We start from the raw sequence: 16,919 nt of genomic DNA on the forward strand, positions 1-16,919 counted from the left end.
ATTTGTACAAATTGGTAAAAGAAGGAGCAAAACTCTACCAATTAAGTACGGTGTCCCCCAGGGAAGCGTATTAGGACCTATACTATTTCTAATTTACATAAATGACCTTATGAATCTTCCCATCAAAGGAAACATAATGAGCTTTGCAGATGACACTGTAATTTTATTCCATGAACAAGATTGGACAAGCACATATAAGGAGGCTGAACATGGCCTAACTGTTCTTCAAAACTGGCTTAAAGCAAACTCCCTTACATTAAATGTGAATAAAACCAAATATTTAATTTTCTCCAAAAACAAAAGAGGACAACCAATGAATGAGCATATACTCAAACTACATGAATGTCAAAAAAAATTTCCTCAATGTTCCTGCTCGATTATAACTCAAACCAAAAGCATAAAATATCTTGGTATTGAAATTGACGATAAACTACACTGGGATTCACACATTGATCGAACTTCAAAAAAGTTAACTAAACTCATCTACTTCTTCAAAAAATTACGGAACATTTTGTCAGCTAGGGATTTAAAGAGAGTTTACTATGCTTTATGCCACTCCAAATTGGAATATGGAATAATAGGATGGGGCTCAGCAGTATCAAAACATAAAACAGCTGAAGGTAACTCAGAATTGCATCATAAAGACCATACTAAAGGTTCCCATAAGGACGTCAACAACAGAAATTTTTAAACAATTTGACGTTCCAAGCATACAGAAAATCTATGCCAAAAACATTTTGGTACAACACCTCAAAAATAATTCTCAGGAAAACACCTCACATACTCATAAAACCAGAGCCAAACAAACAGAGATACTAACTATACCAAAGTGTAACTCTACCTTTGGCCAAAGAAGCTCTGAATTTTTAGCAGTAAAGGTATATAACAAACTCCCACTTAGTATCAAACAAATCAAAACAAAAACCAACTGCATTGAGAACATTAAATCTTGGCTTAAGGAATTACCGGAAAAAGAACTTACTAGCATATTTAAAACATCGTCGTAGAAGTTTCTGGAAACCCTTACCCAAAACATGGAGTCATACCATAGAAGTCGCTGAATAACTTATCCAAAACCTAGTCCCCCTCAGCACAGGATCTCCTAGTGAGGAGGACTATGAATATAATCAACATCTATTTTTTATATATATATTCTTATAAAAATGTAAAAAAAAATGTATAATATAGCTACTAAATAAAAAAAAAAAATTCGGGATCGCTGGCCACGCTTACTCAACCCATCGGCATATACTAATTCGGGATCGCTGGCCACGCTTACTCAACCCATCGGCATATACTAATTCGGGATCGCTGGCCACGCTTACTCAACCCATCGGCATACTAATTCGAGATCGCTGGCCACGCTTACTCAACCCATCGGCATACTAATTCGAGATCGCTGGCCACGCTTACTCAACCCATCGGCATACTAATTCGAGATCGCTGGCCACGCTTACTCAACCCATCGGCATACTAATTCGGGATCGCTGGCCACGCTTACTCAACCCATCGGCATACTAATTCAGGATCGCTGGCCACGCTTACTCAACCCATCGGCATACTAATTCAGGATTGCTGGCCACGCTTACTCAACCCATCGGCATACTAATTCAGGATTGCTGGCCACGCTTACTCAACCCATCGGCATACTAATTCAGGATTGCTGGCCACGCTTACTCAACCCATCGGCATACTAATTCAGGATTGCTGGCCACGCTTACTCAACCCATCGGCATATACTAATTCGGGATCGCTGGCCACGCTTACTCAACCCATCGGCATACTAATTCGAGATCGCTGGCCACGCTTACTCAACCCATCGGCATACTAATTCGAGATCGCTGGCCACGCTTACTCAACCCATCGGCATACTAATTCGAGATCGCTGGCCACGCTTACTCAACCCATCGGCATACTAATTCGGGATCGCTGGCCACGCTTACTCAACCCATCGGCATACTAATTCAGGATCGCTGGCCACGCTTACTCAACCCATCGGCATACTAATTCAGGATTGCTGGCCACGCTTACTCAACCCATCGGCATACTAATTCAGGATTGCTGGCCACGCTTACTCAACCCATCGGCATACTAATTCGGGATTGCTGGCCACGCTTACTCAACCCATCGGCATACTAATTTTTATTTGTGACATCTGTGCATACTTGAGAAGAATTATTACAGTATTACACCCCATATTTCCCCAAATTCAACTCTTTATGCTTTTATATAGATTATAATTATATTGTGAACTATCTAAGTATGTGGGAACAGTTTTAGTCGCTCCAATGGGGCGGGCAATATGCCGATGCGAAAAAAGTGCAGCCCCCCAATCTTGGCGGCAGGTATGCCGATGGGTTAATACTTTTTTTTTAAATAAAACCTTTTGATTCACCTTGATTATTACAATATAAAATAAATAAATAAAAATATTCAACTGCCTATACAGGGTGTATCGGCACGTACCCGACAAACTTTAACCAGCTATTAGCACATTTGGAGTAAAAAATGTTATGGGCACTTTGCTGTCCGGTAACATTTTTTTTTAATAAATAATTTATCATTCATATTTTCACCACATGTCACCACTGTTTTATACTTTGTCACAGCTTGAAAACCAATCTTGCAATATTTTATTCGAGTTTCGTTGAATAATATACGTACGTACCTACATTGGCGCGCTTTTACAATCACAACGAAATGGCATGGCACCATTCGTCTCATTTTTAACTATTATTATTTAGTGTGTATGAAAGAGCGAAGATGCTTTTTGACACACTTGCTAATAACAGCTGTTGAACACGAGAAACAATGCCAATGACAGTGACGGAGTGTGGATTTCTTAATAATTTTTTTGTTTTTAATTAAAAAAAAATGTTACCGGACAGCAAAGTGTCCGTAACATTTTTTACTCCAAATGTGCTAAGGAAAAGCTGGTTAAAGTTTGTCGGGTACGTGCCGATACACCCTGTATAACTATATATTGTACTAATCTGTATGTGGGAAATTTTAATTTTAACATTCTAATTTTAAATTATGTAAAATGAAAATTCGCTTATGTTTTATGGTATGACAGCCATTTAAAATAATTTAATTAAGCGTAGCCAGCGATCCCGAATATTTAACCTTATTGAAAGTAAATTTGTTAACATAATTATATATAAAAATAAACATGTCACGCATGTTTATAATTAACAAACCTAATCTATCTGTATAAAAAAAAATGTAAATGAAAATGTTCGTTTGTTAAAAATCTTACATCGCCGAAAGTTCTTCGCTGATTTGACCGGTCGGTGGCTGAGTTGACATTTTGTTTGGGTCCCACCCAGGCGTAGTAGTGTGTTCAATTCCTCGGCTGGCTAAGTCCTTCATCACAACACGAGCAACATTAATTTTATTAATAATTTTATATATAATTAATACATAATTTTATTTGTTTTGTTTACAAATTTTGGTTAATTTGTTAAATTATCTATTCTACAGAACGCAATGTCTCCACAGGGCCCAGCGGAGTGGATGTTGCTGGAATAGGGGACACAGAAGATTGGGACGGTATATCTGTTTTTATTTTTTTAATTTTAATTTTTTATTTTTTTAAAGAAAGACAAACATTCCCGGGTTAAGAATAACCTGACAATATTTGAAAATCTCCTACTACCACCACAGAAAGCGGAAAATGTTGCTTGTGTCGTGATTGAGGACTTAGCCAGCCGAGGAATTGAACACACTACGCCTGAGTGGGACCCAAGCGCGATGTCAACTTGGCCACCGACCGGTCAACATACTTGTATGTTTTGTTCTTGAACTTTGGTTAATGTGTTAAATTATTTATTTTAGATCTTATTGTATTCCGGGGGACCAGCGGTGCGGCTTTTCCTGCCAAAAGTATCCTAGGAGTTGATAAAGGTATACATCTGTTTTTATTACTTGAATGGGATTTGGCTCTTTAAGTATTCCTATGGCAACGGCACGACACGTAGTTTGATCGCTTTTATAATTCCTACATCGATGGGAATGACATTTCAATTCTTTAATTCGTGTGAGCGAGATGTATACAAATGATTGCATGTTTCCTTTGGGGGATGCAGACATGTGTCGGTTGTATCATTTTCAACTATTGTTATTTAGCGTGTAAGATACAGCTGCAGCATTATATATTTAAGGGTGAACGGATAACTCATCAAAATGACAATTCAACACACCTATAAAAAATGTTATAAAGATATGAAAAGTGATGAAACAAAAACTAGGTTAAATAGGTTATATATGTAACTATTTAAACTAGTTTTTGTTTCATCACTTTTAATGACTTTATATCACCTTTTGAAGGTGTGTTGAATTGTCATTTTGAGGAGTTATCATGGAACCGTATTCAAATGCAAAGTTGTGTCAAAATTTCAAAGCAATCGGTGAAGGAAGAACTTTCGGAGATTTAAGATTTTGAACAAACAAACATTTATTTATATAGATAGAAAAAAGCTAACAAAATATTTTTAATGTGTTATTTGTTTGAATTTTAACAACAACAAAAATTACTCTCATACACTTTAAAAATAATGATATTTCGTGATTTTACGTAACGTCTAGTTCCAACTCAAGCATGGAGAATATATTGGATAAAAAAATTCTAAGGACGGGTTGTGTCACAGAATTTGAACAATTCATCAAATTTCAAAATTTATAAGAAACAAACATAACATACTCTTAAGACTCAATGGACATATCAAAATGTTACAAAATTGCAGCAACTTAAAATTAATTCACCGACATTCTCATATGACATTTTATTATTAAATGAAACATGGTTAAATTCGGATATCGGCTCGTCAGAATTAGGCCTAAATCAATATACTACCTTTTGCCTTGATTCAAGTCCTAATTCGAGCAAAAAGTCAAACGGAGGAGGTGCGATGTTATGCATGTCTAAAAATATCTCATCCTGTAGAATTGAATAATGAAATAGATTACCAGTCAAGCACACAAGTGTTTTTAAAAATAATTTTAATAATCAATTAGAAAAATTTTACTCAATTTTAAATACCTCGATAGAACGCTTTTTTCCCAGAGTCAACATCACACCATTTAACTATCCCAGTTTTCAAGGGAATCACAAAATATATAAAAACATATCAGAAATTCTTATGATTACATAGCTTTTACCAAATTACGAAAACAGTGCAATGAATTATCAAAAAAATGCTATGCTAATTATGTTAGCCTAATAGAAAAATAGGTACACCAAAATGTTAAATAATTATGGAGTTTTTCTAAATCTCAAAAAAACGATTGTGGATTTCCCAATAACATGTACTAAAAAGAAAAATGTGCCGACAGTATCGAAGGTACAGTTAATCTCTTTGCTGATTCATTTTGTTTTCATTCATTCATTAAGTGTTTACTACACAGATATTTCTGTCAATACCGTTCCCGATATATCAGTGGAAGAATCATTAAGGACGGGTTATTTTGGAGAATTTTAACAATTCATCAAATTTCAACATTCGTTTCCGGGTTCTGTGAAATTCCTATTCAAGTTCTGTTATTATATCAGTATAGGCTAATTACATAACATTCGTTGTCGACGCCAACGAACTACTTGAGAATGATCTCAAATATACTTTTCTTTCCAACCTTAATCCACGCCTTCTGTGCTAAATCCTTACTAACACACTCTCAGATATTTTCCCACCTCCAGAATAAAAATTTAACTTTCTAATCTTTTTCGGATGTAATTTTAACTTATGTCAACACGTCTCGTCGTGTACGAACGCTGCAAAATATACGAGTGGCGCATTTTGGCGATTTTTTAGTCCATAACCTAAAAAACACAATTATAAGAACATATTATGTTGTCGGCAAACCTACGACCATTGAGTTAAATTCAGTGTTGCTTTGAAGCACATTTCTTTTTGCTGCATATACATATCATGTTACACCTATACCTATGGAAATGGAAGGTACTAAACAAAACAAATTGTAACGTAACTTGCATAGGTACTTTTAGCAATAGTCCGAATAGTGATTTCTTAATATTCCATCCTTAAAGTGTAATCAACAAAAGAAAATAATTTCCTTTCTCAAACTTAACCTTTGTATTGATTGCCGGCAAATGATAAATCATTAAATGGTGCATAATTAATATTTATATGAATACAAATATCAAGGTGTTATAATAAATGTTTTCATTGATGTAATTATAAATAAATAGTTAAACCGAAATATATTAGCCTCGGGCCTGGCCGCATTTAGCCTAAGTATATTAGCTTCGGACCAGGCCGCATTTAGCCTAAGTATATTAGCTTCGGGCCAAGCCGCATGGCTTAAGTATTTTTTTGACGGCTGCCTCATATTGAAGTAGCAAATTTTTCCGCTTGGGCTTTATTTTTTTTTTAGTCTGAGAAAATTACACCAACCCTGGTTTGGTGTGCCATAGCGAGGACATTGTAGAGCATGTGAGGAAGATGCAATAAAACTTTTTTCTTTGGAGGAAGCGGACATACATACATTGTTTGTCTCACTCATTTAGTGCGCAAGAAACATACAGTTTTTATTCTGTTGCCGTGCCGTCGCCATAGTATTCTGCATTTTGTTCTTCTAATTTGTAGATTTTTTCTTTCGTTCCTTGAAGAACTCAGATCATTTTATTTTCAGATGTAAGTGTTCCTGTAGGAATCAGCAGTAATCCAGTTGCCACACAGAAAAATAATGGTGCTAAGCGTAAGCATATTTTTACCTTTTGTTTGTTCATTATTGTTTGGTATCTTTTGTTGTAATCATTGACCTTAAATATTGTCTTTTTGTAGGTAAGAGGAGGAGCATTTTACGTTTCATTGGGTCAAATAAGCCGCCGCCTACAGTTGAAAACCTTAATCTCAGAAAGAAGAAACTGCAAACAGTAATTGAGGAGGGCAGGCGTCAACTACAATATGTCCAACGAAAGAACAATTGTACTTTAATAGAACGTTTTGCTATTGCAACTCGTTATAGAGATGCAACCTGCTTGGAAGATTCTTTTTCAAGTGTATCTACGATTCTCTCTAAATTCATTTTGCCGCCAGCAAGGCGTAGACGTCAAACATATAGTCACACGGAAAAAACTATGGCACTTTCTTTATATAACGGAGGACCAAAATGTTATCCATTCTTGGCCAGACTTTTTGGATTACCCACTTTTAAGACGCTAAATGATACAATAGCTTCAGTATCTCTTAAACCGGGAATTAATCAAAATTTGTTTGACCATTTAGCAAAAAAAGCAGATTCTTTAAATGATATTCAAAAATACTGCATTTTAATGTTTGATGAGATGAGTATTTTTTCTCGTCTTGTTTTCAACAAGCGAAGTGGAAATATTGATGGGTTTGAGGATGATGGAAATACTAGAAAAAAAAAATTTGCTGATCGTGCTCTAGTGCTAATGATTAAAGGCCTCAGTGATCCGTACAAGCAGCCAGTTTTTTTTTCGTTTTCAGAAAGTGGAACTAATTATTTGGACTTGAAAGAAATTCTTCTAACTGTTTTAGGTAAATTGTTTGATTGCGGTCTCAGGCCAGTTGCAACTGTGTGCGACCAAGGCACTGTTAACTGTAGGGTGATTAAAGCCTTGCTTAAAGACACTCAAACAAGATGCCTAAACGATGGAACAGAATATAAGGGAGGATACTTCCTGGTAAATAATAACATAATTTATCCCTTGTTTGACGCACCTCATCTTTTGAAGTGTGTTCGTAATAATCTTTTAGATAAAGACATCGTTTTCTATGAAGACGGGATTAAAAGATTAGCTTCGTGGGAGAATTTGGTGACGGCTTACAATTTGCTACCAGCTGAATCATTTCAGAGGATGTACAAAATAACAGACTTGCACATCATTCCAGAAAATATTAAAAAAACGAGAGTTAAACTTGCTTCACAAGTTTTTAGTGACAAAATGTCTGCTGCACTGGAAACATTATATCTTTTACGTCCAGAGGCGTTTGCTAAAAATCCATTGGACACTGCACGAGTTTTGCAATTTTTTGATGCATTATTCAATAGTTTCAATGGGACATCAGTACATCCCAAAGAAGGGAATAAATATTGTGTGGCGTTATCGAAGGACTCCCCACACATTCAATTGTGGAATGAGTCATTGAAAATATTGAGCACAATGAAATATGTCCATCAGAAAACAGGCGCGAACTTTAGGATTTCAACTCCTTTATTCGAAAATTGGATATTTTCCATCCACGGAATGATTAAATTGTGGGATTTGTTGGAAGAATGCGGCTTTAAGCATTTAAAATGTCGCTATTTTAACCTAGACCCATTGGAAAGTTTTTTCAGATCTATTAAAAGTCATAATTACCGAAAACCGCCCGCTAACTTGTTTATATCTGCTTATAAATCCATTATGATTTGTAATTTAGTGTCTGTACGTCCGCCTGGTGCTAATAATTGTGAAGATGATGACGATGATTCCACCATTCCTCTGTCTAATGCTCAATCCACCTCTTCCACTTTAATTTCAAATTTAACTTCTTTCATAACTATACCGGATATTGAAGCCCACTTTGGGAAAATTTGTGATTCATTTTCCATACAAAAATACAGTACCGACCCTTATGTTGCAGGATTTTTGTTAAAAATGCTATTTAAAGGCATCCGACGTTGTGTGGCATGTAAATCATCTTGCATAGGTGATCCTAATGACCCTATGAACTCATTCATGTTAACTGCTGAATATTGTGCCGCAGGAAAATTTTATCCATCGAAAGACTTTGCCATCACTGCTCTGAAAATTCATTGCGTCGTCGAGTATGTACTAAATAATGATTGCGAAAATATATATCTCGTGCGCATTGCTAAAGAAACTATTCTTAAATATGTATCTTTTGATTGGATTATTTGTGAGAAGCATAAACAAAATTTGATCAAATCAATTGTAAAATTCACCGTGCCCTTCGTAATTAAGGCCTGGTGTGTAGAGATCAATAGAAAACTATGCGGTCAAGATAGAAAATTATATGATGGACCAGATTCTTTGCCGAAAATGGCCTTACTGCATTATTTAAAGTCCACTAAATGTAGGAAGCAATATTAACATATTCTTTAATATTATTTGTCTGTTTTTTTTTTTTTCGTCACTTACTTCGACATCATAATGAATATCTTTCAACACCTTTAACCAAGCCAGCTCGAAGCGTGTTGTTCTAAATCTCCACATTCAACCTTAATCACGATAACTCTATATTTAACTATGCATTTAATTAATATTTTTTGTTATCTTTAAGAAATTACTATTATAATTTTTAGTTAAACTTTTAGACTTTTTTTGTTTTACAATATTAAAAAATATTGTTTTTAGTAAATATATATTTATCAAACATAAATTGGTTCCACTTTATGTGGTCTAATATAAACATATATATTTTTACATCTCTATTTACATATTATAATAAAAAATACTTTTTACATATTTCTGTAAATATGCAATAATAATGATTAATTTTTGTTGTTTGTTTTTGGGGTGTTATGCCGTGTTGCGCTAACTCCTTCTTTAGCCGACGTTTCGGACAGCGTTGCAGTGTCCATCATCAGGGCAGATCCGGTAGATCCGAAGATGTGTACCGGATCTGCCCTGATGATGGACACTGCAACGCTGTCCGAAACGTCGGCTAAAGAAGGAGTTAGCGCAACACGGCATAACACCCCAAAAACAAACAACAAAAATGCTTTTGGCCGTGAGAATCTAAAAACTAAAAATGATTAATGATTAAACAGAACTTGAGATGTATTTTCATTTCTGTTAAATAGATATGCTTTGACAACGCTTCAATGCTTCTAAAACAACAAACTTCTTGGTGTTAATCGAGGTTCAGACAATTCCATTTTTTTTATCCGTAGAAGAATATTATTTTCTCCGTACAAAGAATTCAACCTTTGTTCCTGAAAACTACCTTAAAAGGTTGGAATTTCGAAAAGTTATGTATATTTTTTTACTTGTGTTATGTAGAAATATCTCCTCTCTAAGTTAGTGCACTTAACCCCCGGATACCTTGTATAATGATAAATATTAAAGTATGTGTCATTTTATTTTTATATTATAGAAACAAACAGTACATGATTTACAGAGATTAAACAATATACAGGAATAAGATATTTCATGTTTGGTACCTATGATATGTTTCCTTGTAATGTCTGCTAAGTGGTATGTTTATTCCTTAATTACCAGGTGACTTGTGTAGTTATAGGTGTGTGTGTGACGTGTGTAATGTATGTGTGAGTGTTTGTGTGTGTGTGTCTGTATGAATGCGCATTGAATAGTTTAAATTATTGACATGATGCCACGTTTGAATTTGTGCAGTGAATCCGAAAAAATGTCAATGTTTAGAGTTAAGATAAATATTATTTAGAGTATGAAGAGCTCGTTAAAATAAAAGTTTGAATGTCAATTTTTGTTTTGAGCAGACAGGCTCAAAATCTTCAACGTGATATTATATTATTTTTCATAAGAATATTTGCATGGGTTCAATGCTTTCTTTTGAAATTTATTGAATTTTTTGTAAGTTTGTTGAAAATAAACAACTCTGGTTCCGTCAAATTATTTTTATTTAAAATATATCCCACTGTTTGGAAAGCACTGGCGTTTGTTGTTCTGGTCTTGACCCTGTCTCGGCCACATTTTCATCATTCCAGATGGTAAGGAACACGCCACTCCAAAAGAACTATGTGTATTACGGTTTATACGAATACAAGCAGAGTTATTTTGATACCCCTCCGTCGATGCAGAACATGCTTACATTATTACAGTTTACACCGTAAAAACCATTGGTAAGCAACTTAAAAACTTTATGTAATTTTAATATATCATAAAAATCGATTAATACGTCGGTTGGTGTTTATTTATTTTAATATCAACGGTATAAAATACACCATATACAGTAAATTATAAACAGTGACATCAGAAAATATACAATTAACAGAAACTCTAGATGGATATAAAAAGTTAGAGATACAAGTACATGCAAAACTTATAGGTAGACTAGGTTAGATTAGTATTGATTGAAATATATAATAGTATAGATACATATAATAGTATAGATATAATATATTACAAAAGCTAAAATGTATGCATTTATTTTCAGGTTTTGGTTGAAAGTAGGTAAATGCCAATTTATCTGCTGTTGGTTCACCGTATTGACTATTTTTACTGACCCAAGTTTCCCCAGTTGCCCCAGGCAGTTCATTTTATATACATATTTATTTGAATTTTTACGTAAGTATGAGTAAACTTACATTTTATTGGTCATGATTTAAAAGATATGATATTAAAGCCTTTTTGTACCTAGCTTCTGTGCAGTTAAAAAGATCCGCTACATCTGCGTACCTATTACTAATTTCATGTAATCTAGGTACAAGCGAGTGTTTGAAATTTTCAGTCTTAGAATTGTTACAATTAAAGAGGGTTTTAGAGCGAGTAGCTCTTATAGGTACATGAAATTCAATGAGGTTAATTAAATCAAGGCTGTCTACACTACCATTTACAATTTTGAACATAAATATTAAGTCGGATATAATTCTTCGATCTGAGAGTTTTAATAAATTTAATTTTTTCATTAAGTAATTATAGTTTATACTTTTAATGGGAATACCGAGTTTAAAGTTAATGTGTCTTAGGAATTTGTGTTGAATTTTTTCTATTTAATCTGAATGTATTTTATAATGTGGGGACCAGATCGAGGAGTTATATTCGACTTGACTTCGAACTAAAGATGTATACAAAATTTTCAAGGTTGAAATATTTCTGAAGCCTCTGGAGTTTCGAAGAATGAATCCAAGCATTTTCATTCCCTTATTGTTAATTGAGTTTATGTGAGATATAAGGTTTAATTTAGAGTCGAAAATGATGCCCAGGTCATTAATTTCTTCGACAAAGGTAAGGTAACCTTTACTGAAGTGAACTACATATACAATTTAGCTGAACCTAAACGGCCTTGTTACAGTGATTTTATATAATTAAGATGTGTGAACTGTCAGTGATTGAAATCGTCAAGTTAATCCAACTATTTGTTCCTGTAGTTCGTACCTGTTGCTAGTTAATTAGTATTATAATTATTTCGACATACGTCACACAAGCGACCTGTTTACAACATATCTCTTAGTTAAACACACAAAAATAATACAAGTGCTAAGACTATTTATTTCTACTTTTATTTTCAAAATATTATAATAATAAATATAAAAGTGAATTCACTTCCAGTGCAGCGCATAGCTTGAAAGTTTAGATGTCGTTAGTTTTGCTCACAAATCGCAGACGGATGATTCTCAAAGCTCAATATAACGTGGGCTGGGGGAATGAGCTGGGTATCATGGGAGGAAGGGGGGGTGTGGGCTGGGGGACATGAGAGGTGGGTGGACATGGGCTGGGAGACACAAGGGCTATGGGATATGGGCTGGGAGAGATATGGGCTCCTGGGCTAGTGGACAAGGGAGGGTAGACATGTACTGGGAGACACGGGCTGGGAGACAAATGAGATGGAGGGGAGGAAGGCAACAAGGGAGGCGGACATGAGATGGGAAACACGGGCTGGGAAACGCGGGATCGTGTTTTGGCAGGCGCCCGTCAATTGAACCTTAAAACAGCATTTCAAGCAAGCGTGTAGATTGTGGGATCGTGTTTTGCTAGGCGCCTATTTATTGCGTCCTGAAACTTGAGTACAGACCAGCTGCATTGCTTAAGTTTAGTAGTGATTGCAGGATCGTGTTTTGGAAGGCGCAAGTCAAACTTTTTTTTTTTTTTTTTCATAGTGAATACCTCACAAGAGTCCCAACTGCTCCCGTCTGGAGCCAGTGAGACTATGGCATCCCCAATTGGGGGATGTTGTGAGGCTGAAGGTAAGTGGGGAAGGGAAAGAGGAAGGTGGGGAAGTACCTGGCTATTCAGATCTAGTCACTAAACACGGCTAAAGCCATTTGGAGCAACGTTTCAATTCTGAATGGTGGTCTTACACCAGGGCGATACTGGTAGTATCTTCCACTCTGGAACGTGCCGCAAATATACTATATATTATTTTAATTAATTAATTGTGAAATAACACAAATTAATCAAATAAAATTTATTTGCGCACGCCGGGTTCGAACCCGCGACCTTCGGAATGGCAGTCCAATGCGTTACCACTGGACTATGCCGGCCGTCAAACTGGATTTGAAGCAAGCTGCTTAGCTAAGAAGTAGTGTAGATTGCAGGATCGTGTTTTGGTAGACGCAAGTCGATTGCGCCTTAAAACAGGAGTTCAGGTTAGCTGCATTGCTTAGAAGTAGTGTAGATTGCAGGATCGTGTTTTGGTAGACGCAAGTCGATTGCGCCTTAAAACAGGAGTTCAGGTTAGCTGGATTGCTTAGAAGTAGTGTAGATTGCAGGATCGTGTTTTAGTAGACGACCCAAGTCGATTGCGCCTTAAAACAGGAGTTCAGGTTAGTTGCATTGCTTAGAAGTAGTGTAGATTGCAGGATCGTGTTTTGGTAGACGCAAGTCGATTGCGCCTTAAAACAGGAGTTCAGGTTAGCTGCATTGCTTAGAAGTAGTGTAGATTGCAGGATCGTGTTTTGGTAGACGCAAGTCGATTGCGCCTTAAAACAGGAGTTCAGGTTAGCTGCATTGCTTAGAAGTAGTGTAGATTGCAGGATCGTGTTTTGGTAGACGCAAGTCGATTGCGCCTTAAAACAGGAGTTCAGGTTAGCTGCATTGCTTAGAAGTAGTGTAGATTGCAGGATCGTGTTTTGGTAGACGCAAGTCGATTGCGCCTTAAAACAGGAGTTCAGGTTAGCTGGATTGCTTAGAAGTAGTGTAGATTGCAGGATCGTGTTTTAGTAGACGACCCAAGTCGATTGCGCCTTAAAACAGGAGTTCAGGTTAGTTGCATTGCTTAGAAGTAGTGTAGATTGCAGGATCGTGTTTTAGTAGACCCAAGTCGATTGCGCCTTAAAACAGGAGTTCAGGTTAGCTGCATTGCTTAGAAGTAGTGTAGATTGCAGGATCGTGTTTTAGTAGACCCAAGTCGATTGCGCCTTAAAACAGGAGTTCAGGTTAGCTGCATTGCTTAGAAGTAGTGTAGATTGTGTTATGATGCAGGGCTAGACTCTTTTTGTTTTAATATTTTATTCATTAATTTATTCTGCATCATCACATTTATCCTCGCCGATTCTCTAACCTAGTTAGGAACTGGGCGATTGTCGCGGGTATTGGTTTTGGTAAAATTTCGAATCATAATTTAAAATTTAAAATCTGTACCGGGCGGAAACAGAAAAAAAACAAAAAAAAAACACTTCCTTGCCTGCAGAGAAACCAGAGAGTGGGCCTGATCTCTCGGCAGACGACAGTCACAGTTTTCCGGAGTGAAATTGTTTGGGAATGGTTTCCCTTTAATCGGAGTGGCGAAGTCTAATTTTATACGCGGAGATTGCATAATAAAATCGTATAAATGGTGTAAAATACGAAGTTCCATAGTGGAATTAGTTCCGTGGCTCGTTCGAATATTGTAACCACGCGGCATCATGAATCGCAAACGGAGTCAGACGTGTGATCTGCTTGAATCCGACCCATCCTTTATGGGATGAAGAAGCCAGTGGCTTAAAATATTGTGCCAGGTTCCCGGAAACCTAAGGATAGTATTCTTTCTCGCGGTTTGGCACTACGCCGACCGCATTTTCACCAGGGCCGTAGGGAGGCCTATTTTTCCTTACATAAAGGGAATCCTCGCCAGGATACACGGATGCGACCGCGGGCACCAGATTCCTCTTCCTCAGTCGCCAGATTACCAGTTTCCTGCCACGGACAGTCGCCAGGAGGCGGAACTGACTCTTCCTCTTGCTCCGTCTGGAGCCCCCTGGAGCTCAGCCTGATGAGGTGCTGCTCCAGCTCGAGTAGGATGTTACTTAATTAGCTAGATAGATAAAGCGTGGTCGGAACCTTGGGGGTAAGCTTATATCTAACTTTTATTATATTGTTTTCGTTATAACTCACACGGTAGAGTGTATAGACTTATATTGTATTCGAAATAATATACATTAATGTTACTCTAAACCTTCTTTCCTTGACTCTAAATTACACATTGTAACCTGACACATTTCTGGTTTCGAACCCAACCCCCTGAGAACCCTGGGATCACAAACATTCTTGTGGGTATCTAACCCTCAAGAATTGGCGCTTCCAGTACTGGATAAAGTTTGTGATTCCACATTCATTATTATAACCTAAAATGTCTGGTGAGTATTGTAGGCTGCACGTAGCAAGTAACCATAGCAACTACTGCACGTAGCAATTGCAGGATCGTGTTTTAGTAGACCCAAGTCGATTGCGCCTTAAAACAGGAGTTCAGGTTAGCTGCATTGCTTAGAAGTAGTGTAGATTGCAGGATCGTGTTTTAGTAGACCCAAGTCGATTGCGCCTTAAAACAGGAGTTCAGGTTAGCTGCATTGCTTAGAAGTAGTGTAGATTGCAGGATCGTGTTTTAGTAGACCCAAGTCGATTGCGCCTTAAAACAGGAGTTCAGGTTAGCTGCATTGCTTAGAAGTAGTGTAGATTGCAGGATCGTGTTTTAGTAGACCCAAGTCGATTGCGCCTTAAAACAGGAGTTCAGGTTAGCTGCATTGCTTAGAAGTAGTGTAGATTGCAGGATCGTGTTTTAGTAGACCCAAGTCGATTGCGCCTTAAAACAGGAGTTCAGGTTAGCTGCATTGCTTAGAAGTAGTGTAGATTGCAGGATCGTGTTTTGGTAGACGCAAGTCGATTGCGCCTTCAGGAGTTCAGGTTAGCTGCATTGCTTAGAAGTAGTGTAGATTGCAGGATCGTGTTTTGGTAGACGCAAGTCGATTGCGCCTTCAGGAGTTCAGGTTAGCTGCATTGCTTAGAAGTAGTTATCAGCATAGACACTGAGATAAACAAAGTAGATTCTTAGGTAAATGTCTGCTTCTCTATTGCACCGTTCTGACAGAGCTTTTTACTTTGCCGGCCATTACTTTGGATTTGTTCCTGAAGTCCTGGGAAGACCCAAAACTTACTGAGCTCGCCTAATTACGGAAGGAATTGCCGGGACAGCCGTTGTGACAGTGTTTTTGGATTTTTTCTTGAATCTTAGACAACAGTATGTCAAATTGTTCTTCCGAAATTCGAAAATGATTGCGATAGCCTTCGGTATCTTCTAACGCCTTATAATTATATAGTTATGATCCATTTTTTTAGCCCAGATTCGAAGTTTTTTATGCTTTTTCATATTCTAAAGTTCGTTCCGTAAAAGGTCCGAAATCATAGGGACGCACGTAGCGAAAACTCACTTGACGCCATCTTGATTAACAAAATCGGTTCGAGTTAAATTGAAACGTCTGAACGACAGTATGTTCAATTTTTGTCGTTTAATAAAAGTCGTTCAACTAAACTCGCTCTGTCAGAACGGGGAATTCCGTTTTTTTTTTTGTTATTTTGTGACGTCTTCACAGCATGCAGGGGGTATAACTCCGCTTCAAAACCGAATCACAAACTGTAGATATGGTAAAAATCTATTTATGTCATCATAACGTTGTGCAAACATTTTTAAATATCTGGTTGTGTGAAACAGTTGATTTCATTTCATTTCTTAGATTGAAAAATCCGACTTCATATTTATGTTCAAAATTGTAAATGGTAATGTAGACAGCCTTGATTTAATTATCCATAAGAGCTACTCGTTCTAAAACCCTGTTTAATTGTAACAATTCTAAGACTGAGCATTTCAAACACTCGCTTGTACCCAGTGGCGGCGTAAAGGGGTGGCGAGGGGGGGGGGGGGTCCGCCCCGGGTACCAAGGACCAAGGGGTGACAACGACAACACACTTGTGCAGCCAAATAAGACCTGCGTCACACACAGCTATACTTTTTTATACTGTTTTTGTTGCGAACTAT

The 16,919-nt window shown here is 36.9% G+C and overlaps 1 protein-coding gene across 1 annotated transcript in view; it reads left to right on the forward strand.

The window, feature by feature from the left end:
- Positions 1–3,653, forward strand: part of LOC149413791 (uncharacterized) — a 28,378-nt gene extending 24,725 nt beyond the window's left edge. The window contains exon 14 of the mRNA XM_089644500.1: positions 3,484–3,653. Coding sequence (XP_089500626.1) covers positions 3,484–3,623 — 140 coding nt within the window. The 3' untranslated portion in view covers positions 3,624–3,653. The remainder of the gene's footprint in view (positions 1–3,483) is intronic.
- Positions 3,654–16,919: the final 13,266 nt, after the last annotated feature.

This window comes from Hesperophylax consimilis, chromosome 21, assembly GCF_061612785.1.
Source record: "Hesperophylax consimilis isolate HC1 chromosome 21, BYU_Hcon_1.0, whole genome shotgun sequence".
Taxonomy (NCBI): domain Eukaryota; kingdom Metazoa; phylum Arthropoda; class Insecta; order Trichoptera; family Limnephilidae; genus Hesperophylax; species Hesperophylax consimilis.